This window comes from Thermobia domestica, chromosome 1, assembly GCF_964235325.1.
Source record: "Thermobia domestica chromosome 1, izTheDome1.hap1.1, whole genome shotgun sequence".
Lineage (NCBI taxonomy): Eukaryota > Metazoa > Arthropoda > Insecta > Zygentoma > Lepismatidae > Thermobia > Thermobia domestica.
The window spans coordinates 82260406-82285847 of record NC_137454.1 but is presented as its reverse complement, the minus strand read 5'-3'; the positions used below and the strand labels follow the sequence as shown (position 1 = coordinate 82285847).

Sequence of the window (25442 nt, the reverse complement as noted above, 5' to 3'; positions counted from 1 at the left end):
GGTTGCCAATTTAGCCACTTTGTGACTAGATCTGGCCATTTTGAGAACGTCGTTAGTCACATAATTTCCAAAGAGCCAATAGTGGCATTTTTAGCCATATGCTTTTCACTTCTATAGCCACTTTCTGAGTTTAGCCACATTTTAATATATTCTGTGTGTCATTTTGCAATTTTCTGACGTTTGATGCGTTCTCTAGGTTGTAACATTCTAAATCCCACTGTCAGAATTGTCCTCATAAAATTAGCATTGATGGTTATATTGTGACATTACACAGCAGAAAATTAGTTCAAAACCTGTACGTTAAAACTAGACGTTAAATAAAATTTTCGGGAAGACATAAGTTTAAGTATAAACTAACTCCTTAAAGAAATTCAGCCTGGTAATATAGACATCCTTCAGGAAATGTCGCTTTTCAGTGGCAATAAGCCTGAAACCGGTGAAACATCTTTTACTGATTTAGCTTCTTCTTTCACCTTCTGTGGAATTTGAAGATAATATCGACAAAATTGAAAATCAGTGGCGATTATAAATCTTCGATTGAAGAATTTTTGCAAGAAACTAGCTGAACCTGCGCTCTCTACACAGGGCATTATTCGCATATGAGCATAAATCGCCTTATCATTCCTTACAACATCTGTACATGTCTCTTTACAGACACAAGTTAAAGACGTATTGATTAAAAAAATAGCCAAGGGGTATCATAAAGGGGAGATTTTTCGATTATTTTTCTGAATATCTCGCACCGTTTGCAAGATTTGAGCCTACTTCCGGTTGGAGTTTCTAATTCATGTATAACCAGTGTTTTCTTTCTTCTTGCATGCAGTATGTAATAAGCAAATACATTACATACAAAATTAATATAATGTCAGTTATATATGGTGTTCATTGGGCAAAACACTCCCAAAAAAAAGTTCATCTTAGACTGGAGAAATGGTTATCCTTCCTTTTCCATTATTATTTGGCTATGAAACAAATGCCGGAGACATATACAACCCCTATATACAACAGTGTGGTGTTGGAATGTATAATGATTAGGATGTGATGTTTTATTTTTTTTTAAATTTCAACACTTCCAATGTACCCGTAAAAATGTAATAAAAAAATAGTGTCCATCTTTTTTTAAATATTCAATTAGAACTGGACAATCTACATGAAATTTGCAATCGATCAGTGAAAACGTCATCTGTCTAGAGCCTGTAGTTTCTGAGATCTCATTGTCGAAAAACATATATGCATATTTTAAAACAGCTCCAAAGATGGCAGCACAATTCATTTGCATTTATTTCGGAGAAGGCTTACTAAAGGCAAAGGCCTTTGAACAATAATTTAAAAGGATAAACTTTGTGAAAAATATTTCCTTAAGTAATTTATTTAAACTACACTCTTTTAAAAATATTTGTCTTTGTTATAAACGTGAAATCACAAATAACCGCAAATCAAAGGAATGAATGCTAAGGTTATAGGTTAGAACTCGGTCGCTCTTAAATGCTACTGTAGCATTTTAATAGATAGATAAATTGCTACACAGATGCCGGAGGAGGGAATGTATTTTCAGACTTAGTTTCGTGGCTTTTTTTAGAAGTACATGCTTCTACATTCGAACGTAAAAATGAAGCGTTAATTTAAGTACTCGCACCCCCGGTTGAATAGCACTGCCCTAAGGAACATTACTAACATGCCTAGTACATTCCTGGCACATGCCAAGTAAATGTGTCAAGTACATACACGGTACGTGATATACACATAATAGATACATTCCTCGGTATGTGTCATGCACGTACTTTTGGGCGGAAGTAACCTTATTCCTTACATGTGTATTTCACATGATTGCTCTATTCACGTACCTATCATGTACATTCCAATGTACCTCGAGGAACATTCTTTACACATGACCAGTATGTATTTGTGTTGGGTGGGATGTGGTTGTAAGGAAGCAGGACTCTGCTCGGACTCTGCTCCGAGCCACCCATAAGTACAAGTCAGGTGGTTCTAGTGTTCATTATTTTCTATTGTGGTGTCGAAACGCGCTCCCCGCCTTCGTATCAAGGAACGGTGGATTGAGCATTAGGATTAGTAAACTATGCGAAAACTATATGTATTCAGGTAATAACTTAGTTTGTTGAAACGCGCTCCCCACCTATCGCTAGTGTCTGTGTGAGTCGAACATTATGAACAGTGGATCATTCTGAATTTACACATGATTCAATGTTCTTTTGTGTCTTCAAATATCGAGTAACAGTGTGTTGTCTAAGATACCAAAGGAAAAATTCGAGACGACCAGACGTGAGAACGCATTCCGCATTGACGTGGATAATTATGAATCATCATGACTGACTGACTCATAGAACCAGTTACGGACCCCTGCGTCGGCTTGCGATTCAATGCAAGACAACGACGGTCTGCATATTTGCGGATCCCAAACGTTTCAGCATATCCTCTGATCTGATTGGTCGATACAGATGCGATATCACAAGACATGATCTACATATAGCACAAAATAAACGAAAATTATTGTCGGTTCTGGTAGCCGAGTGGTAGAGTTGCTCGGCAGACGCCGTGCTGTTCACACCGCTGTCTACGTAGGTGTGCGAGTGGCAGTGTTGAGTGTTTTTTTTTCAACTCACGCCGCATTGTCAAGTGGAGTATTTTCTGCTATCAAGTACTTAGTGTTTGCTATTTGCTAATTTCATTATATAGTCTAGTGCGAAGTACTGTTTTCCATTCTCAGTGAACCATGTCAGTTATTCGAGTGAATACTTTACGTTTATCATTCCAAGATGTAGTAAATAAGCCTAATACATTAGTGTTACATGAATGGATTCGTAATACTTTCAATTTGCTTCCAGATCAAGTTGTCAGTATTGAATTCGATTATAGTCGCAAACAGTTATATCTAAAGTTAATATCGCAAGTGATTTGTGAACAAATTCTCTTTCGAGTGAATGGAAAGGTCACTTATTCAGATGAACTTGGTACATACAATATTTTAATAGATTCCGCAAGTTCCAATGTGGTGACAGTTCGTTTACATTTGGTACCCACCGAATTAGAAGATCAACATATTACCCGTGTCCTATCTCAGTATGGTGATATCAAATCCATTACAGATGAAATGTATTCTACTGGCCATATCTACGAAGTCCGAACTGGTAGAAAGATAATACGCATGTGTATTAAGCGCCCTATACCTTCTTATGTGACTATATGTGGTTTACGATTGTGGTTAACGTATGGAGGCCAAGTTAAAACCTGCGCTATCTGTGACTCCCCGAATCATTTTTTGATGGAATGTGCGAAGCGCCGTCTCCCTCCAGCCGTATCGGCTTCCCTCACCAGTGCTCCAACATCTAGATCACCGCCCATGCCCGGTTCTTTGAACAAAGTGGATACTTTACCGGATGTTCATTCATTTACCAGCTTTCCCGTATTAAGTGAGAAACGTCCTCCAACTTTACAGGAAAACCTTCCATCGCCAACTATGACTTGTGATCCTACTCTTCCAAGTGCACTCACTATAAATGAACCTACTTGTCAACTCGATGTCCCCAAGAGTTTTACCAATGCACCTATCACTAGTACTCCCGCTACTGTCTCCCAGAGAAACCTTGAATCCAATACAACATCACAGAGTGACTCATCAACCTCCAGTACCATTGTGACGACTTCTCCGGATCTTCCACAACAAACTCCTCCTGCTCCAGCATTTGCAAAATCGGAAGAGGATCAGTTACCTGAAACCGCCGTAAATACTCCGTTGTCAGCGATCACGGATGACTCCCGCCAGGAAATGAGTGTTTCATGTGAGATGGATTCTCCAACTACAGAAGCATCCCAGTTTTCCGCTCTACCCGAAAAGAGGCGTAGAAAAGGCCGATCTCAGTCCTCACCTCGTGATAAACCCGATCGAGCCAATAAACATCAGAAAACTAAAAGTGTTCTCCCTGTGAACTATAATTGTGTGTCTGGTTTCACGAGGTCACGAGCAGATCCCCATCAAAGTGAACTAAGCACTAAGGTAAACGATGTTGTTGCCCCTCCAGACAAGTGATCATAGCACCTCCCACTTTAGGATGGGAATATGTGCGACAAATATTACCCGTCTTTGTTGTGTCAAGTGCATTATGCCATTTCTTGGTGCAGTGTTTATTTGGTGTATTTTTCTTCTTTTGTGGCCATTAACTATGTTTGAAACGCGTATAGCCACCATTAATATCAACGGTATTTCTAGTCTTACTAAGCAAAAAGCATTAGCCGATTACATCACCAAATCAGATCTGGACATAATTTTCCTTCAAGAGTGCAATATTGATCATTTCTCCTATCTCTTTAATCACATGTGGGAAATCAATCCTTCCGAAACTGGTTCTGGCACAGCTATTTTATATCGTAAAGATATTTCTTTAACCGACTTTTCTAAATTTCCGTCAGGTCGCATTATTACAGCCAATTATGAAAATATACATTTTTGTAACTTATATTCACCTTCAGGCAATAATAATCGTTCCGAGCGCAACTCTTTCTATCTCACTGACGTTCCCACGGAGTTACATTCTGGTACACGAGATTTGATCTGTGTAGGAGACTACAACGCAGTGTTAGATCCTATAGACTCAAGTTTCGGTTACAATACTTCTCTTACACTGCGTAAATTGGTTCAAGACTTTACGTTAGTTGACGTATGGCGTCATTATAAAGGTAACACCCCAGGGCACACTTTCTTTCGACAAAATGGATCCTCACGTTTGGATAGGATCTATGTCAGTACCACCTTAATTAATTTTGTGCGCTCCATAAACGTTCAACCAGTATGCTTTTCTGATCACTGTGCTGTGGTTTGCACCATTGATTTACCCATCCGTAAGTACTTAAAGTCCTCCTTTGTTTGGTCACTCAATAACAGCATTTTAACTGACGAGGATCTTCAGTTGCTCATTACCAATAGATGGAATTATTTAATGCAATTTAAACCTCACAAGAAAAGTTTGTTTTCATGGTGGTTATATCAACTTAAGCCTTCTTTTCAGTCTATCTGTAAACAGCACAGTAAAGACAGGTCCTCTCTTCTTAAAGAGCAATATAATTACTACTATAACTTATTATGTGAATATTATAAAGAACTTGCTCAAGGAGTAGACGTACTTCCTCGTATTAAGGAAATTAAGGCACTCCTACTAACTTTACATCGTAAAAAGAATCAAGGTTTTTTCACGAGAGGCAAAACAACAATGCTTCAGCATGAAGTTGCCTCTTTACATACAGTTAGCCGTGAAAGGCGAAGAGGTAAACAAAACCTTATTTCCAAGGTCACCTTTCCTAACGGTGACGTTCACGAGCATGATCGCGTACTCTCAGCTCTGTATGATGCATACCAGAACCTATATTCCCCCGCTCCAACCCAATCCTCTGAACCTTGCTTCGAACATCCGATCGATTCTATCACCCCGGAGGCTCGTAACATCCTCAATGAGCCCTTTACAGAACGCGAAGTTCACCAAGCTATTTTTGCGGGGAAGTTAAACAAATCTCCGGGACCTGATGGTCTTACACTAGAATTTTACCGCCAATTTCACGGCATTCTCAAGCCTTTTCTCACAGAAATGTATAACGAACTCCGAGTCACACCCACGTGGAGCTCTTCTTTTACGGCTGGCATTATGGTCCTTGTACCTAAACATGTAGGTGCGCATGATTTTGATAATTTTAGACCGATTACCCTCCTTAATGTTGATCAGAAAATTTTGTCACGTTGTCTTGCCTCTCGTTTAGAACCGTTTTTAAATCAGGTCTTACATAATGATCAGTATGGTTTAAAGCATACCAAACCTATGTACTTAGCATTAAGTAATATACGAGAAGGTATTCATTGGTGTCAGAAAACTAGTTCTCCACAGGCAGCTATATTAGCTCTTGATTTCCATAAGGCATTTGATAGGTTGTCACATGATTATATGTTTACAGTACTTGCAAAATATGGTTTCGGAGACAGTTTTCTTAATTTGATTAAATTTCTTTATACTCAACGATATGTAAAATTAAAAGTTAATGGTGCACTTACAAATCCCATCAATGTACGTCGAGGCATTGCACAAGGCTGCCCCCTGTCTTCCATTCTGTATAGCTTGGTTCTCGTGCCATTTCTTTTAAAACTGGAACAACACATTCAAGGTATACAGATTGGTGCAACAACCTTAAAATTACAAGCATTCGTCGATGATATACATTGTTTTCTTAACAGTCCACAAGAACTGTCACGTGTTGAAAATCTCATATCGAACTATGAGCGCATTTCAGGTGCTGTTCTGAATAAACAAAAGTCACGCCTGATGTGTATAAATCCGGCTGACCAACACGTGTATTTTTCTATGATTTCTTGTACTGATCGCATCAAAATCTTAGGTGTAACTTGGCAACGTCGCATAGCAGAACTATAGAATACAATTTTCATACCACAACATGTACTTTGGTTGCACTCATTCACCAAAGTAAAGCCCGGCATGTAAGTCTTGCAGGCCGAGTTTACCTGTTAAATGTTTTTATTTTTAGTCGTCTTTGGTTTTTGACACAATTATTTTCCTTGCCGAAGAAATACCTCAGTGTGATACGAAAACACACAGGGCAACTGCTGTGGCATAATCACTGCCTCAGAGTAAGTCACGAGACTGTGTGTTTATCAAAAGGTGCTGGCGGCCTCGGTCTTAAAAATATTCAACTTCAGAGCTACTCGCTGTTACTGAATCGCGTGTGTCAAACATTATGTTTATATTCCGACTCCCTTTCCAGCAAGGCTTTGTGTGTAACATTACGTCATATTGAGCTACAAGCTCCCCTGCATACACAACCATGGGCTAGTATTGTGCCATACCTCAAGGACGTATTTATTGATATTAGCTACTCGCTTATCGCACGGAGTCACCTTGAAGACCTTTCCGTAAAGCAATTATATAATCAATTTCACTCTATCACAGTTTCTGTTCCCCGTATAGCAGAACATTACCCAATGAAAAACTGGACGCAAATCTGGGCGAACATTAATGCACCGATATTGTCCCCTGCCCTGCAATCTCTGTGGTACAGTGTTGTTCATAATATATACCCTACAAACGGGAGACTCTATGAATTAGGTATCCGCAGCCTCTCTTTCTGCGGCACCTGTCATGCTCTCGATACTTTACAACACCGGCTCGATAGTTGTTCAAAGAACGTTACAATTTGGTCTCACTATCAAAAAATTATTGCCCGTATATCCCGAACAACTCCTTATACTATCACTTGTCTGTCACTAATGTTATTTCCTGATTATCACTTTTATCCCTGTACTAAACATAATGCAATTCTGTGGATCACGTCCCATACTATAGATATTCTTTTATGTAATGATTTTAATGGTAATGTGACTTTGTACATCCACCAACTTTTGTTACGCATGCACACTATTGCATTTCCAATTCGTAAACAAAAGTTTGCTAATTTTCTTGCAGCAATTTATTAATATGTCCATTGTATGTTTGTTTATGCTTTCCGATGTAATTGGCTGCTAAGAGTACAACTTTTGTTTGTTTATTGATTCTGATGTAATCGATCGATAACAGTGCAATAAAGTATTTAATTAAAAATTAAAAAAAGAAGAAAAAAAGTGGTCTAGCGTAACATGCTAGTAACAAAAATGTTTTTGGCGAGGGTTACGGACAGTTTTTTTTTACTACTTTTAAAAATGTTTATAACACTTCTTTCGTTAAAATAAGATTAAAAATAATATTCAAAAAGTGATTTAACGATCATTGTTTTAAAATTTTCATTAAACTTCTTTCATTAAAATAAGTTTGCCCTTGTACTATATAGATCCACAGCAAATGTAGTAGTAGTACGTTTGCCCTTGTACTATATAGATCCACAGCTAACGTTGTAGTAGTAGTAGTAGTAGTAGTAGTAGGAACGGGTTAGAAGCCCCGCAGGGGTTGTTTGGATTATGTTCTCGACATCAAATTGGCAAGAATGCTGAAACGTTTGGGATCGGCAAAAATGCCGACGGTCTCAAGGTGGATTGACCGGTCGAAAATTATTGTGCGTATCATAAACATATTAATACAAAAGAAAAGCCACCTATAGATCCTTAACGATTTGCAAAAGATAGAGCTCACCGAAAGGAAACATTAATAATTTGTGTAAATCGAAAAGTAGTAAGTCTTACATATTTGTACGATTGATGCAATTCGCATGTAATTCAATTTATAGCCACGATTATGTGTGTTACATACTATAGAGTAGAATTTTATTTTCTTGCAAAGTCATATCTAGCTTGTTATTTATATCGAGTTAATCTATATACTCGTTCACACAATTAACGGTACTTATATTCATATCCGTCGTCTCCAGCTTCGGTGGAGATTGAGTATAGGTATGGTGGAATTCGTTTTTGTTATGGCAGAGCTGGGAAAGGAGAGAGAGAGGGATACAGAGAGACAGAAAGGAAATAAGTAGCATATTCGTGTTAGTTAAAAATCAAGCCATAACAAAAGCGCGATTTCATACCGAACCAGGGTGCTACTAAGGTCCGAAATTGTAAAAATTTGTACTTCACACATTGTCGTATAAATTTTGAATTTAAATGCATTCTCGTCATTTATGCTTGGTATTGCAATTTTCACAAACGGTGGTGTATATACAAGACTTTACACACTGATCACCAATTGAATTAGAGACAGCTGGACAGGTGCAGAAACCACTCTGTAGAGGCTCCACTAGTGCATGTGAATGAAACGCATAACGCATACACTGCTGCCATGTACTTTCTCTCTCGGTATCCGTGTCAGTGCAGTGTGTGATGGGCAAGATGAAGAACCTAAGTGCATTTGACAGTGGTCAAATCGAAGGAGCCAGAAGACTGGATGCTCGATTTCAGAGATGGCTGCGGTACTCGGATTTTCAAAGACAATTGTATCAAGGTTGTATCATGAGTATCTGACTTCCGGTAAAACAACACACCCAGGGACAAAATACTACGCTCAGGGGCGTGTCGATGACAGGAGAAGGCGCCGACTGGCCCACTCGTAACAGCCGATAGACTGGCCACAGTGCATCAAATCGCGGAGAGATTCAATACAGTTCAACAACGCCGTGTTAGCAGCCACACAATCCACAAACCTCTACTCGCCATGGAGTACAGAAGCCATCGGCCCACACGAGTACCCCATCTAGCCACACAGCACAGGAAAAACGTCTAGCATGAGCGAAGGACACCGCCATTGGACCATGGAAATGTGGAAAAAGATTGCCTGGTCAGATGAGGTACGTTTTACATTGGTACATGCCGATGAATGGGTACGGGTGCGTCGCCAACCGCACGAGGCAAGGAATCATCAGTGCATCATGCCAGCAGGGAACTGTGTAGAGCGGTAGTGGTGGTATTCTCATCTGGGGCATGTTTACGTGGTCTGAAATGGATCTCTTAACACGTGCGACACAAATGAACGCCACTGCAATCTTCTGGATGACCATATCCTGTCATTTACTCCGCTGCAACATATGGATAATGATTTCATCTTTTAGCAGGACAATGCGCCGACCCACCGCTCTAGGATGGCAGCAGACTAGTTTGATGAGTACTCCTCTGATCTGACAACACTTCTGGCCATCACGGTCACCAGACTTCAATCCCATCGAACACATCTGGAACGCCATGGAATGACCCTTCGGGCTATGAACCCTCTTCCGATCAACATGTGGGCTCTGTGGGAGACTGCAGCAGCTATGGATTGAGATGCCACAACAACACCTCAGGCGCCTCGTCGAGTCCATGTCGCGGCAGGTTGAGGCCGTTATCAGACTGAAAAGTGGTGCCACACAGTATTAGGGAGGCGTCTCCAATTCAATGGGTGATCATTGTATACCATATACTTTATATAAATTAACTTCCAAAAATGCTTACCGAGCACAGTAGTGTAAAATCCAACGTGAAGAAACCACAAGCTGAAAATTCTATTTTCCTATGCAGCATCTGTGACGAAAAGAACTGAATCTGAAAGAAAAGATATATATTAAAGTTTTAAAAATCAACATTATTATCATACAAAAACTGCTCAAAAAAGATACATAAATCAATTGATGTAACTCATTGAAGCTGAACCAAATGACATGAGTGAGTGTAAATCTTCATGCACTGACTGTTTTAAACCTATAAATTAATGGCGTACGGTAACCATGCTACTTCTTAAGATAAAAATGATATTTGAGCGTATACACTCAGCAAGGTTTTTTCAATTATGACACTAATAGTGCGAATTAAGTTTGATTCCCGATAGTAACCCATATAATTCGGAGATGTAGGTCCACGTCTCATATAGACTCGTGCTGAAAAGAACTCTAAAATAAATAATGATAAAAAAAAAACAAGCAACCAACTAGCAAGACATACATAGTACACCCTTGGGCAATTTATTGGAGTCAAACTTCAATTTTCAGCATAATCGGATTCTTGCAGCTTTAAACATTGTTGCTGGTTATTATTCTTGTTTGTTTCAGAAAATTGGAAGTTCCGCAGTGTTCCTACAAAGTCGCATTGTAGTTAGATGTGGTTTTGGGTGAGTTTTGGTACAGTTGGTACTTTTGTTCTTTGTGAAGGGTCACTTTCTTATTTTGTATTACTTGTTATATTTACAGTGCAAGATGGATATTAGTCCAAGAAAGGAGCAAACTATTGTGACATTGAACAAAATATTTCCGTAACTCAAAGAGAGATTGCTGCTAAGTAAGGTGTTAGGGGATGTCCACATATTATGTAACGCTATTTTTGACCAATTTTTACACCCTCTCTCCCCCTTCTCACACTTCGTAACGCAAGGCAGAACTCCTTCCCCCCTTCGTTACGTAACACATTTTGATTTTTGTTTTTTGACCAACTTTGCTTATTTTGGGGGTTATTACAATAAAAAACTATTTTAAAGGTAGAATATTTTATTACAAAATGCTTGTATTCTGAATATATCGATATTTATAGTGCTTTTCGCCAATAAATGAAAGTACATATTACAAAATAGTAGAACCGCAGTAATATTTTAAACCCATAAGGTTGTTTAATTAACCAGTTCTAATTTTTTAAAACTGCATTCTGCCGTACTCATCCTTTTAGGTCACCGATGATGAAAAGGAGGAAAATACTGCCGGAAGATGCAGTTGAAACCGCATCTAAAATACTGACATCGACCTCTTTTTCAGGAATCCAGGATGCTTCGTGCATTTGAAGTTCGCCAGTGTCGACGATGCAAAATTCTCTTCCTCGTCGACAACAGATTCGAGTGGCTGCACACGTGAAAGAAGAGGGACATCTCGTTTGTGAACAAAGTTTCGAACATTTTCTTTGGACTTTAGACTTCAGTTTCTGCCTTTTAAAATTATTCTTATCCTAAATCAGTGCGAGAATGTGAATGAACTCGATTTCTTCAGAAATATAAAATCTAAAAATCAAATTTAGTACGAGATGAATACCCGACGAATTAGGTTTTTAATTCCTTATTTTGATCTGCAAATCGTGGATCGTTCCGTCACGAAAATTATTATTTCACAAAAAACAATTTCTTCTGTTTCTTCTGCGAAACCCCTTAGAAGGAAGGAGTGATAATGATTCAAATCAAAGGTTTTACATAATATTTTCAGAAATAGAGATACGAGTGGGAACACGAGGACATTTTCAAGCGGTGATTACGTTCACTAACAACTAACTCCAGAAAAGCGTGTTCCGTAAACCCAATGCTGCAATAGCTACAAAACGGAGATTTATTGTGTTCTAATACACGCATGGTTCGACTAGTCATGCTGGTGTCTAGTGCGTTTTCGAATCGTTCTGGATGATTCAATTTATTTAGGCTATAGTTTGCAATTTTCCAAAACAATAGAAATATTTATTTTTCTATATATATAAAAATGAAAGTGACTATGTTTGTAATTTAATAACTCTTAAGCACCCGACCGATCTTGATCAAATTTTCCGATCCAAATGACCGATCTTGGCCTCGATGTTTTTATCATTTCACTTTGAAGGTGCATCTTGAGGGAGGGGGAAATATATAAAAATGATCTAAAATGACCAATGTTAGTGTCAAATCCATTGTTTTAGGGGTCGATGAGATAAACAGAGACTTCGATGCTGTTTAAATTAAAATTTAACTCCATAACTTGAGGGAGGGTGACATCTATAAAAATGATCGAAAATGACCTATAGTAATGTCGAATCGGTGTAGATTACCAGTGGCACTTCCGATGCTGTTTAAATCTAAATTCAGTTCTCATTAGTACTCCTAAGAGGGGATAGTGACATGTAAAAATAATTGAAAATGACCTATATTAGTGTCGAATTCATAGCTTTTGGGGACAGTTTTAGTGCCCTTTATGTCCAAAATGAAAGTATTCTCCCCATGTGAAAAACGGGAAAAAAGAAAAGAACTGAGTAAAGTTATTTGTTTAAAAGATTGCATATAAACCTGAGAATAAAAATAAAAATTACAGCAAAGAAAAACTTGCGTTATGTAACGAAGACCTAAACCCCCTCCTTCCTTTGTCATCTTCGTAACGCAAGGGCGAACTCCCTCCCCCCCTCTTGCCGCGTTACGTAATATGTGGACGACTTCTTACCCAATGTGTCTATTTCTCAACGTAGGAAAGAGAAATCAGGTCATAAACGCTCCACTACAACTATGCCTCTTCGTGCATGTAAAATTGACCCACAGAAGAGTATTTTTGACCTTTAGAAAGATCTTGTTTATGCAGGAACTTACGTTCAAAATTCAGCAGTCCCTCAGTATTTGTTGAAAAGACAGCCTTAAGTCAAGAAGGCCTTCCGAGGGTCCAAAATTCAACAAAATTCAATGAAATGGCTTTGCCATTTTACAGCAAGATTTGGCATCGTGCTACATGTCTAAAAAAATTCAATCATTTTTCGAAGAGAACGAAGTAAACATTTTAGACTGGCCTGAAACTCAATTAACATCAATCCGATCGAAAATTTGTGGTATATTTGTAAGAATAAAATCAAAAGGGTGGACTGCAAAACAAAAGACAAACTTGTTCCCGTTTTAAATAAACTACGGTTCCATAATAATGTACTCAGGGCATTATTGTGGGTTCATTATTGTAAAAAAAGAAAGAAAAAAAACTTGTGGATTCATTTCAACGGTGTACATGCTAAATGGTAATATTTAGTTGTGCACATGTAAATTTGTGTTTTATGTGAATATATTATGTCATTGATACCATTAATTTGATCAAAAGCATACTTATGATTTATTAGATATAGGCCAAAATTATGATAAGCTTAAACTTTATTTTTTGTATAACTTTAATATTATGCAACTTGATACAAATGTCAATCGACAAATGATATCAAGCTAAACAAAATTATATACTTAAGAGCAAATCAAGAAGAAACAAACTTTTATATTCTAATATGTATGTTGATTGTTGGCAATAATGATTGATAATTATATTGTGCTTCAAAGGATTATTTATTTATTTGCTGTATATATATATACACGAGGGAGGTTCAATATTTATTGTCACTAGCATATTTAAAATACTTGAACTGTTATGGATTATGGGCGATATTGTAGCCTAATGTCTTAGATGCCTATATGCTAAATTTCAGAACCATAGTTGCTATATTAATATTCTTTTTTGTCGTTTCAGGTGTGAGAGGTGGCACCTAGCTTGAAAAATGGAGAAAACCGAACAACGAGCTGTCATCAAGTATCTTCAAAAAAAGGGGTTAAGCCTAAAGGAGATTCATGAGGACATGATCAGTGTGTTGGGTGATGGGGCTTCTTCCTACCATGTGGTAAAGAACTGGTGCCGCGACTTCCGTTGCGGCAGGGAAAGCTGTCAACAGGCCCCTGGTGCTGGTCCCCCAATAACAGCATGCACCCCAGAAAACAATGATGCTGTGCATGATGCGACTATAGCAGACAGACGAATCACGGTGCAATAGTTAGCAGATATCATGCACATCTCTGTAGGCTCAGTGGAAACCATTGTGCATGAACACTTGGGATTCAAAAAGGTGTCAGCGCGATGGGTACCCAAAATGTTATCTATGAACATCAGAAAGACAGAGTTCGATGTTCAAGGGCTGGTTTGGAGGTTATGGGAGCAAACTTGAAACAGTTCTGTGATAGATTTGTGACAGTGGACGAGACGTGGCTCCACCACTATGATCCCGAGTCCAAACTACAGAGCATGGTGTAGCGGCACAGCAGTTCGTCTCCTCCACGCAAGTTCAAGATGCAAGCATCAGAACGCAAGGTTATGGCCACAATTTTTTGGGATGCGAAGAGTGTGCTCCGTATTGACTGCCTAGAGGTTGGACACACTATCATGGGGGCCTATTATGCAGCCCTAATCCCTAAGTTACGCGAAGAAATCAAGGAAAAACGGCACGGGATCTTGTAGCGAACAGTGCTGTTCCACCAAGATAATGCTCCGGCCCACAAAAGCCATCTTACTGGTGCCGCAATCCATGCTGCTGGTTTTGTTGTGTTGGAACATCCTCTCTACTTACCCGACCGCGCCCCTAGAGATTTTTATTTGTTCCCAAAGTTGAAGGAGCACCTCAAGGGGAAGAAGCTTCACTCAAATGCAGCTATTATTGAAGCTGTGGAGGAATGGCTCACGGCTCAGCCAGAGACTTTCTTTGAAGCTGGTGTAGTGGGTTTACAGCAAGGTGGAAGGAGTGCAATACTATAAAAGGATACTTTTTGGAAAAATAATACTGCTTATAGGTCAGGGACAATAATTATTGAACCATCCTCGTATATATGCATGTTTTTCGTAACGTTAAGCTTCTTAATCTTTGCTTAATTTTTTGATACGGAATAAAACCATAGATTATTAATTAACAAATACTGTGTGTCCGGGTGAAAAATACTAATAATAAATTTGAATAACTCGAGAACTGATAGTGACAGAATCGTCCGGTTTTGCTTTTCGGAAAGAGGAAAGAATAGAATTTTATGGCCAGCAGCAAGGGCGACCATGTTGTGGTTTGCAGGGGGACAAGTATAAGAGAAATTTCAAATATAGTCTCAAATTTTGCGGTAACTATTCTAAACAGTCTATTGGGTTTTTCGATCTTCTGAAGTAGAATTTCTTCCAGAGAGGGGTGAGCACTCCATCTTGCCCCTCCCCTGATGGGCGCCCTTGGCCACCAGATGATTGAATGCTGCGAGTTTAATGGCATCCTTTACTGTTCGTCAGATAGTGGAGTGCTGATTTTGATTTGCAGAATTAAAGTTCCCTGTAAGAGTACAGAGAAGATTTAGCCAACAATACGAACAGGAAGCACCAAACCATTATTGCATTGTTAGATGGCACAAACATTTGCTGGAAGCTGGGTCTGCGTGAGTACACAACTGCAAATTCCGCATTTGACTGTGCATGATATCGTGCACAAAAGGTTACGTTTCAAAGCATACAAGCTACAGCTTGTTCAAAAACTTAACTTTAATGACAATCCTTGTAGATATAAATTGACTGTTGAAATGCTATCTCACATTGAAGAGGAAAATGATTTTCTTAAAAGGGTAGCTTTTTCTGACGAAGCAACCTTCCATACATCCGGTAAAGTTCAGAGGGATAACTGCAGGATATGAGGTATGGAAAACCCACATCAGTTTGTGGAACATGTACGCAACATGTGTATAGTATTTGTTCCAAAATCATTGCATTACTTTTCAGTTTGGGAAGACGAATAAATATGGAATTATATTTGGAATATTCAAAATATAGTACCTTGATTAAGAAAGGCCAAACTGGGAGTAATGGACATCATTAAGCAACTAGAAAATACTGCAGAGCTGATATTTCGGCTCCTTGAGGGTCTGTCTGGGTCAATTTGGATTTTATGGACACGGGTACTGCTTGGGTATGCGGATGGTCTGGTCACCAGGTCTGAGATGTGACACCAACCCAGACATAATTCGTGGCCCGGTGACCCACTTCATCACTGAACCGGACGTTCCGTTTCAATGGAATTGAATTGTTTTTTCAGAAAGTCGTCCGGTGTCCCCCCAAAAATGTAAACGGGTCTCAAAATGTCCTTTTTCTGTTTTTTAAAGCTTCCCATTTTTGGCTCGTAGTTAGGTAGTAAACAAGTAATTTCTTGAATGAGAGACCAACCTTTCTACAAGCAATGCAGCCATAAAAATTATGACATTCAAAAGACAATAGATGACCTTAAACTTGGTTTCTGTTAAATGTTGAAAGATAAAGTAAACATTAAAATTGGAATAAGGTTAAATAAATAAAAAGAACCTGGTTATTTTGAAATGATCGATACTTCTTTCTTACTGGAGTGAATGAGATCACAACGGCTTTATCTAGGTTGATTGTTACATTAGGCCAGTTTTGCCAAGTGTCTAGTTTTTAACTTTCTAAATTTGGTCATTCTACATTTTTGCCATATTAAAGTATGTAATAAATACAAAAATTCTCAAAGACATAAACTTAAGAGTTTAAACCCTGCTCTCGATAACATTCTGTGTATGCCACTAACACAGATAGCTCACTATTGAATCTGAACTACTTTATGTTAGTTTCAATGAGAATCGAACCAGATTATTTTTAAATCGTTGTTTGTGTATTTCTGTAAATTATATCATAATTTGCGAAATATGATGAAATCTATATTAACTACCGAAAATAACTACGGTTTATTTTCCAACCTAAATTAAAAAACAACTTATTTATTTACCTCTTCTTTTGTTTCAGCATCCATCGTGGGACTTCGAATCTTATGCAAGAGTACTCCAGTGCGTTTTGCCTAAAACGAAAGAGGAACATATTTAGATTAATTACAGCTTTTTTTTTTTTTGCATATTATAATGTTTTATTTAAATATAGCTTTCAAACTAGTTATTACAGCGCAATAAATTTAAAATTATCTTGAAATTTTAAAGATAATCTTAGTAATTCTCTTCTATTTGATGAGAAAGAAATGATTTGCTGCTGTTGGAATACTAAGTTGACAAAAGAGTGCTATATACCTACTGCTTTTTTCCTGCTTAGATCTTGCCTCTACAGGATGTCTAACATCTAATAGTCTTCTGTATATTACATACGTCAGCAATATGTGATATAAGTCCATCTGTATATGAGATCTTTACAGCCTATATATACGGCCATACGGAAAGTACGTATAGATGGAACACTTATATGGAAAATATTATAAAACATACGTTTTCAGTTATAGCTTTGCTGCAGAATGTTACCTATAGTCATACGTTAAGTCCAAAAACTACAGGATTTACGCATGTAACCTACGTTTTTACGTACGCCACATACATACGTTTTCTCTGTGTGGAGGGAAGAGATTTTTTCTTTATTTTTTTCGAAGATTTTAAAAAGAATACGACAATTTTGCTCTTACTTCATAAATAAATATTTCAGTAATACCTATAGTGCGCCCAGGGCGGTTCGCGAAAAAATTGGTTAGAAAGCCTGAGGTTTAGCCTGTCCCTTTCAGCACCGAGACTATATGACACAAGGGTCCTACAGCTTAACATCGGGATATGAGCTCCTGCCGGGATCGAACCCGCGTCCCCTATATCTAGACGCATACGACTTGTGAGGGAAGCCCACACCAGTAAAAATTAGAGTTCTATTGCTTCAAACTAAGGATTAAAAGACTATCTAATATATTGTGTCATACATTAGGAACGTTTTCTTCTCAGTGTGTGATATGATTTATTTTAACAAAAGAGAGGGAGAAAGTTTTGTTTGGTGACACGTAATTTCTATTTATTATTATTTAAAGAAAGACCCAATATATATATAATTTTCAAGCTACACAATACCATTAGGTTTGGACCGCGGTTGCTCAGTGGTAGAGCACTCCCTTTCTAATGTGTAGATGCCCTACTTCAATTTCAGCGCGAGCTAAGTAGGTTTGTGATGAACAAACTAAAAATAGCCACAAAGTTCCGGTTCCGGCGGGACCGGTTCCACGAGGAGCCGGTTCTCGGAGATTCGATTTCCAGAACCGGTTCCGGATTTGGATCCGAAAACCCGGTTCCAGAACTGGATCTTAGGAACCGGTTCCAGACCTGGATCCGAAAACCCGGTTCCAGAACTGGATCTTAGGAACCGGTTCCAGACGTGGATCCGAAAACCCGGTTCCAGAAACGGATCTTGGGAACCGGTTCCAGACCTGGATCCGAAGAACCGGTTCTAGAACCGGATCTGTTCAGACCCGACAACCGGTTCCACCAGAGCAACACAGTGTAGATAGATTTCTAGGATTCTCGAAATTTCCTCCCACTTTCTACATTCCACCATTTCATTCTTGCTTAGCCTCAGAGCATAAGAAAATGAAATCTTTGAGTTTAACGTCCCACGATTATGCCCTTTAGGCTAAGGGAAACAATGACGAAATCAAGTGAATGGTGATGGAAGAATGGTTGAATGAGAATTGGGAGGAAACGGACACGATGTTGTCCACCACAAACTTACTTGAACCGGGATCGAACCAGGGACGCCATGCACTAGAGGTAAGCACTGTACCACTGAACCACCGTGCCCCCTTATTTTTATACGTATGTAAAATACATTGTAAAAATCATTTTTGATTTCATGAGGACCCGCGGAAAATTAAGTCACTACAAAGGGTCTACGAGATCAGAAAAATCAAGAAAAGCCTTATTAGATAAAGGTTTAAAGTTGGAAGTTAAGAAAAAAACTTTAAATTTGCATTCTATTAAAAAGTTGAGATATGACACATTTCGATGAGGTTGACTATATTTTCAGAACATGTCAACATGTGAAGACATGGCGCGACAATCTTGCTCTGAGATAGCTAAATCTTTTTGGGAGTAGTTAATCATTGATATAACATTTTAAAAAGTACTTTAATATTTATATCAATAAAGAACTTTCTATATATCAATATAAATTCTACTTTCCAAATTAAAAGTTACAATAACCTGTTCTCTTTTGAATACATTAAATACAATATATGACACTCTTAGTAAAGAAAAAAGTCAATTATTTATTATGGACAGTTATGATTTGAAAGTATCCTGAATTGTGCCCTAACTTTGAAAGTTATATATGTGATCGAGTTATTTGCATGCAAAATAACAGATTTTAACAATATCTACTAGGAGAAAGGCCTTTTGAAACTTTAGTCAATAATAACGCTAATACTAAAACAATGTATATTTAGTAGTTTTTAACATACCTTTTCAGTAACCTGCTCACATGACCACGTGATTACAAACAATCTACATATGTAAATTAAAGGCCAAAGTCCTTCTGCAATAACACTGTTGATATTATCAAATAATTTGTGATAGACATATACCCAAAAGAAATACAATTTAGCTATTAATAAAATAACACAAGATAAAACCGCAGCAAAAATAGGAATGCCAAACAATGATGTGAAATCTTCAATATTTTGACAGAACAAAGCATGTTTACGTAAAATTTGACGAACATCTGCTGCTGACAGAGAGTTGGATGATAGCGCACTTAGCTTTGACACAAATCTGAAATCTTGCTCCAACTGTAAGGGTCGTATTGTTGTTGACTCGTAACATGGATGTTCTGTTGAAATGCGAGAGTTTATGGCTGAAAAGCATCTGGCAAGTTTAGTTAGAATGATATAGACACACAAATCAACGGGAATTGGCGGTAATCTTAGGAAATAATAGAAAGTCAGAAAAAGTCTTCTAGAATCCCGAAAGAAATTTGTAAATGACAAACAATCATACACATTTACAACCACAAGAACAAAAACATAGGTTCCAACACAAAGTTGTGAAACATTGAATTTACTTGATGGAATTTTCAGTTCTGCTTCATATCCTTTCATCAACTGAATCATTTCTTTGATTTTGTAGAAATTCTTTATGCTAAAACCGTACGAGAGTAAACCCGAACATGAGACAATTAATAAGTCAAGATTCCATGCGATCAGCCCTGTTGACGTTAATATACTGTCTTTATAAATATTTTCACGTATTAAAAGAACAATAGCAAAGAACGTTAAAATAATCAAAATCGTCCAAGATACGATAAATAACGCAATACTGACGATGGACATTCGCACTGCACACATATTGTTCAGTACCTACTGGAGAACAGTCAACACCTCGAAGAGTCGCACGACGATTTTCTACAACCATAATTGATTTGACCTAGTTTCTGAACAACATGGCGCTTATATACCTAGGTACATATTATTTACCAATCAAGATAATAAATACACCATTGCGTGGTTATATAGCTACTGTACTTACATTTGATTGTAATAGGGAACTGTCATTTATTTTTATCTCTTGAAATATCTCTTACTATCATGTTTTCTGAGCTTATACTAACTTTGTAGTGTGTACGGTTTTCTCTAGAGAGTGTTATTCACGGGAACTTATGATAGCAAATAGACTTATCTTCCCTTATTTATACATCATTTATTTTGTTTGTCAAAGGGATTTGACATTTACACAAAGGTACTTACTAAAAGTTGAGAAACAAGATGTCATTTCTTTTCGATATTGATTAACACTTTTGTGTTCATGTGAAACCATAATAAAGAATATGGCACCTTATTTGATAGAAAGAGTTATTGAACTATCCTGAAAAACTGCTTATGTTTTGTTAATCATCCTTCTTATATCGCAGCCATTACAATTTGGACGAATTACTAATAAATGTTTTACTTGTACCCTTTTCCTTCATGCTTATAAGAAATGAAGATCTAAAAGTCCTTTTTATACATATATGAATAACTGGAAACCATAACACGGTATAAGTAACATTTTGGTCAAAATACCGATAAGTTAATAAATGACAACTTATACTGCCACTGTTCCCACCCATTCATATGACAAGGAATGTACCTCTTTGGAATTTGATTAATGCTACATCTAATTTCATTCTTCGGAAAATTTTTATACTTTTTGATACTTCAGAATCTTCATATCCATATTAACTGGTTTCATACATTTTCAATAAATAATTAAGTCTGGAGACCAGATGGATCAACAAATGATGCTGTGTGGCGGTCCAGAGGAATTCTAGGAAGTGAAAGATGCGATTCTTTAGAACTCTGGGGCACGATCAGGTTTGCATTCACTTGAACATTCACGATCAGGTTGCCATTTTTAATCTTCTGATTATGCCAACAATGCTCTATGGCAGAAGGCTCATAGAAGCTTGTGCCCCGAACTGCCTTCCTCCTATCTTGAAACATAGGGACATCTCTGCGATATTGTCGGACCGAAATTCCAGTTATTTCATGAGTCCAGTAATTATGCTCACAAAACGTATTACTTCCAGTGTTTATGGAACATTTTGAGGTATCATGTGTCCCATAGGTTGTTTTTGGTCAATGAAACAATAAGATAACAATGTGCTTATTCACGCTGCTGAATATATTGTGATGTGGTTCTACGAACATCGAAATGAACTACGACATCTCTGGGGCACTGACCATGGGTAGAGCGTGTTCTTTTTCCTAAACTATCTTCCACTTACTGTATTATCTCTTGCTTTGCCATCATCTATGCCCACTTCAACTCTCCTCCACTTTTTCGGGATCTGATCTTTTGATTAAAAAAAAAATAATTATGTATTATGTGTAATAGTAAATCCCTGTATTTTCATGCTGTAAAAGTAACGTTAAACGGAACTTCGCGCGGTGGAACGCAGCGAGACATTGGTTTTCCGTCGTATCTTGGAAAAATATTTGGCATCTATTAAAGTCGTTCAAGAAATGCTACATTTCCAATGCATTATTCAGAAAGAAGAGGTAGAAAGAAAAAATAATATTATCTGGGAAGACAGTCGAAAAAATGATGGTGCGTAAAGTTACGATCTAGATGAGGGTGTGGAGATAGTATTCAACTTACTGCTTCCATTGAGTTAAAAAAAAAAACGATTGTAAGTGCATCTTAAATCAAAGGTATGTCATACATTCATGTAAATACGGTAAACTGGGAAGACTTGAGATTAATTTTCTCTCTAAAACAAATGCATAATTAGAGTTGGCCTGGTATAGAAGCACATTATTATGTAGTGGCATAACTGTTAAAGCAGTCTCGCAAGCAGGTCAAAGAATATATTTACATTGAGCCGGAGTTAATGCTCAACTCATTGCTGTGCACATTGAAGCAACCTACAGTATCTTGTTAGTCACACAGTGTAAGCGAGCGCAGTCTGATGCCACCGGAACTGAACAGATTCTGGGAGAGGATCATTGTGGCCCTTTTCGACGCATCGCTGAAATGTCTAAAGTGCTTAAGAATCGTGTAGGTTGTGCCATTGTGAATCATATTATACGGAAATATGTGGCACAGAATGCTGAGCCCACCACACCGACGAGATCAGCTAGAAATCAGCTTCTTGTAAAGAGATCCCGCCGCTATTGCGTGTGTTTGGCGTTAACGACCTCGAAAAGTCCTCTAATAAGACGTGCAATGGCCAGGAAACGCTGCATATCGCAGGCTATAATCAATCGCGTCATTCACAAAAATTTCCGCCTTACGGTTGTTTGCAAGAGCAGTGTACACGCCCTGGAACCATGTCATGTAACTGAGCGAAAACTGCAGGAGGTTCGATGAACCTCATTTCGCGGATGATCGGTGAAAGTTCGTTGTTACCCTTGATGAGGTGTGGATTTACTTCACGTGCTGTGGTAAAGTTCGTGCCATTACATAAAGACCTGTTGACGCCAAGAGCAGAAGCACGTTCTTCCTTTAGTGTGCAGAGTTTCCCAAAAGGGTTCATGATTATGGGCGATTTCTCGTACCTGGCCAAACTGTGCTTTCGGAAGATAGAGCGAAATGTCAAACTCAATACTGCGTACTAGAAGATGTCATGACTGAAATGTACCAGCATGAAATTCCAGCATTGTATGGACAAAGTGTGAACTAGGTTGAACTGTACCAAGACAAGCTACACGGCAAAAACATGTCTAGAATTCTATCACTGTATGAAACACAAACTGGAATTTCGGCAATTCCCTTCTCTGACACCCGTGTCAAGAGTCCAAATGTCAATCAAATGGATTATTGTACTTTCGGACTTCTCTAGCAGTGCCTGCCCCTTCGTCGAGTTTGCACTGTCTCCGGCCTGTAGAAAACCTGTAAAGAGGAGTGAGATGTAGCACCCATGGTCCAGCTGCATCTCAATCTCCTGCAATGGAAACTCCGATAAAAGGCAATAGTTAATAGCGGTGGTCTACAGATCGAACACAACTTTTGGTGAAAACACGGCATTTCCAAGGAAAGTGGAACATTCAAATTTGGCTGAATAGAAACCAAAAACAAGAGGCCAAAGAAACGCAAAACATTTTTTTTTTATTCTGGAAAAAAGGGATGATGTCTTACTAAATGTATGTGAGGAAGATATTTTATTATTATTGTCAGGTTTGCTTACTCTGAGGGAAGAACATAGATTGAAAGTATTTGAGAACAAGATCCTGAGACGAAGATTCGGACCCAAGAGGAACGAGAATGGGGAATGGCGGAAGCTTCATAACGAGGAACTACATAGTTTATACGGTTTACCCAACATTGTTAGGGTCGTCAAGTCTAGGAGGCTTAGGTGGGCGGGTCATGTAGCTAGAATGGAAGAAAGTAGAAACCCTTTCAAAGTCTTGACTGGAAGACCAATCAGAAAACGACCATTAGGAAGACCTAGCCGCAGATGGGAGGACATTATTAAGATGGATCTCGCAGAGATTGGAATACAAAGTAGAAACTGGATGCAGTTAGCTAAGGATAGAAGTCAGTGGACAGCTTTTGTGAACGCGGCATTGAACCTCCGGGTTCCATAGGCCATAGAGTTAGTTAGTTAGTTAGTTATTGTCAGGTTTGACAATATTAATAAATGTAACAACCTCTATAATCTCGTGGATGTTTCTGAATTGTTTTGTTGTTGGTGACTGAAAGATCTCTCTATATATCCCCATCTTCGACAAGAAATGACCATTTTCCTTTCTTAAACATCAATGAAAAAATCCATGATATGTGATTTTTACCATAGTTTGCCATCACTGATGTATTTCAGTATAGATCCAGCAGCTTGAAATGAAACTGATGTTTTTCGCTAATCTCAAGAAGAGGTAATGGTTTTATCTGATTATCTTATTAGAACTCAGGAAATTGAATACGTGATAAAAGAAACATAATAATAATAAACTGATGCAGTTTTGATAAAACTTCGATAACTCGATTCAACTGAACACTCAAATAACTTCAAAGACGATCAATAAAATGATTAGGAAACGGTAGCTACAGCGATCACGTAACGAATTAAAAATTAAGAATTTGTTGGAAAAATTAAGAAAATCCTTGAGCTGAAATCCAGGGGTAAAAATGGATCTGAAAAGGTGGAAGGACGGTAGGTAGCGGCATGACGCTACGCCGTTTCCCTCCCTACCTTTGGTTATTGTAATTTTTTAGGAACTGGGGGGACGTCGTGCATATCTTTTTGAGGCGGGAGAAGGCGTCCCCCCGCGTTCCCTCGCACTTTTATCCCTGCTGAAATCCCAAACTGTTGAACGCTCAGCATATATTTCCAGCCCGATCGAAGAGAAAACGTCTTGAAAAAGAAGTTATGGATAATGGTTGATACTCTCGCTTTTCATTGGATGGTGAATAAGATCGATAAATGTCATACATTAATTTAAGACATACGGAACGAGACACGATATTGGCAGTTTTAATTGAAATGTTTTTAGAGAAAAAGACCTGTAGCTTAGCAACAAATAAGCAAAGGATAGCATATAGATAGACATAATAATAGGATGGAATATAGTAATTGGAAACTAGATTGTCTAGTTTTTAGGTCTAAACTAGGTAAGTTTAAAATCCAATTTGTTAAAGAGCTTTTGTTTCTGTGGCGATGAACCTTCCAGGCCCTTAAGATTTCTTTCGTGGCCAAGCGGTTAGCTTACGTGCCTTTGGCCTGGAACATCATGGGTCGATTCCCCGCGAAAGCTCATGTGGCTCGGATTCCACGTTTATTCAGTAGGTCCACATCTCATATAGTCTCGCTGCTGAACGGGACGTTAAACTCGAAACCAACTCAACGCAACTTCCAGGCCCTTAAGTCATGTGGTTATACCAAAAATGTTTATATTTTAAAAATCAACACTTCAAACTAGCTACACAATTTATACACAAGAACATTATATACTAGTTTGAAACTGTACTGACTATTATAAACTTAATAAGGAAAAACAATGAGAAAATAGTACTTACCTTAGCGGTAACATTTTGGCACCACCATGTAATTAAATATAGACGACACATAAATATTAAAGGCCAAAGTAAAAGTGAGGCTGTAATTCTAGGATCCAGGTGTACATGAGAAATGTTTATAATATTGCACCAAAGGGTATTCAGTTTGGACACAATCACCAGGAAAGCACAGAGAGTCCCGAGAAGAATTGGTAC

General features: G+C 38.1%; 1 protein-coding gene across 1 annotated transcript in view; it reads right to left on the bottom strand.

The window, feature by feature from the left end:
- Positions 1-25442, bottom strand: part of LOC145666231 (putative gustatory receptor 28a) — a 62258-nt gene that overhangs the window by 4390 nt on the left and 32426 nt on the right. The window contains exons 2-3 of the mRNA XM_081733298.1: positions 16733-16801; positions 9926-10015 (exon numbers count right to left, since the gene is read on the bottom strand). Coding sequence (XP_081589424.1) covers positions 9926-10015; positions 16733-16801 — 159 coding nt within the window. The remainder of the gene's footprint in view (positions 1-9925; positions 10016-16732; positions 16802-25442) is intronic.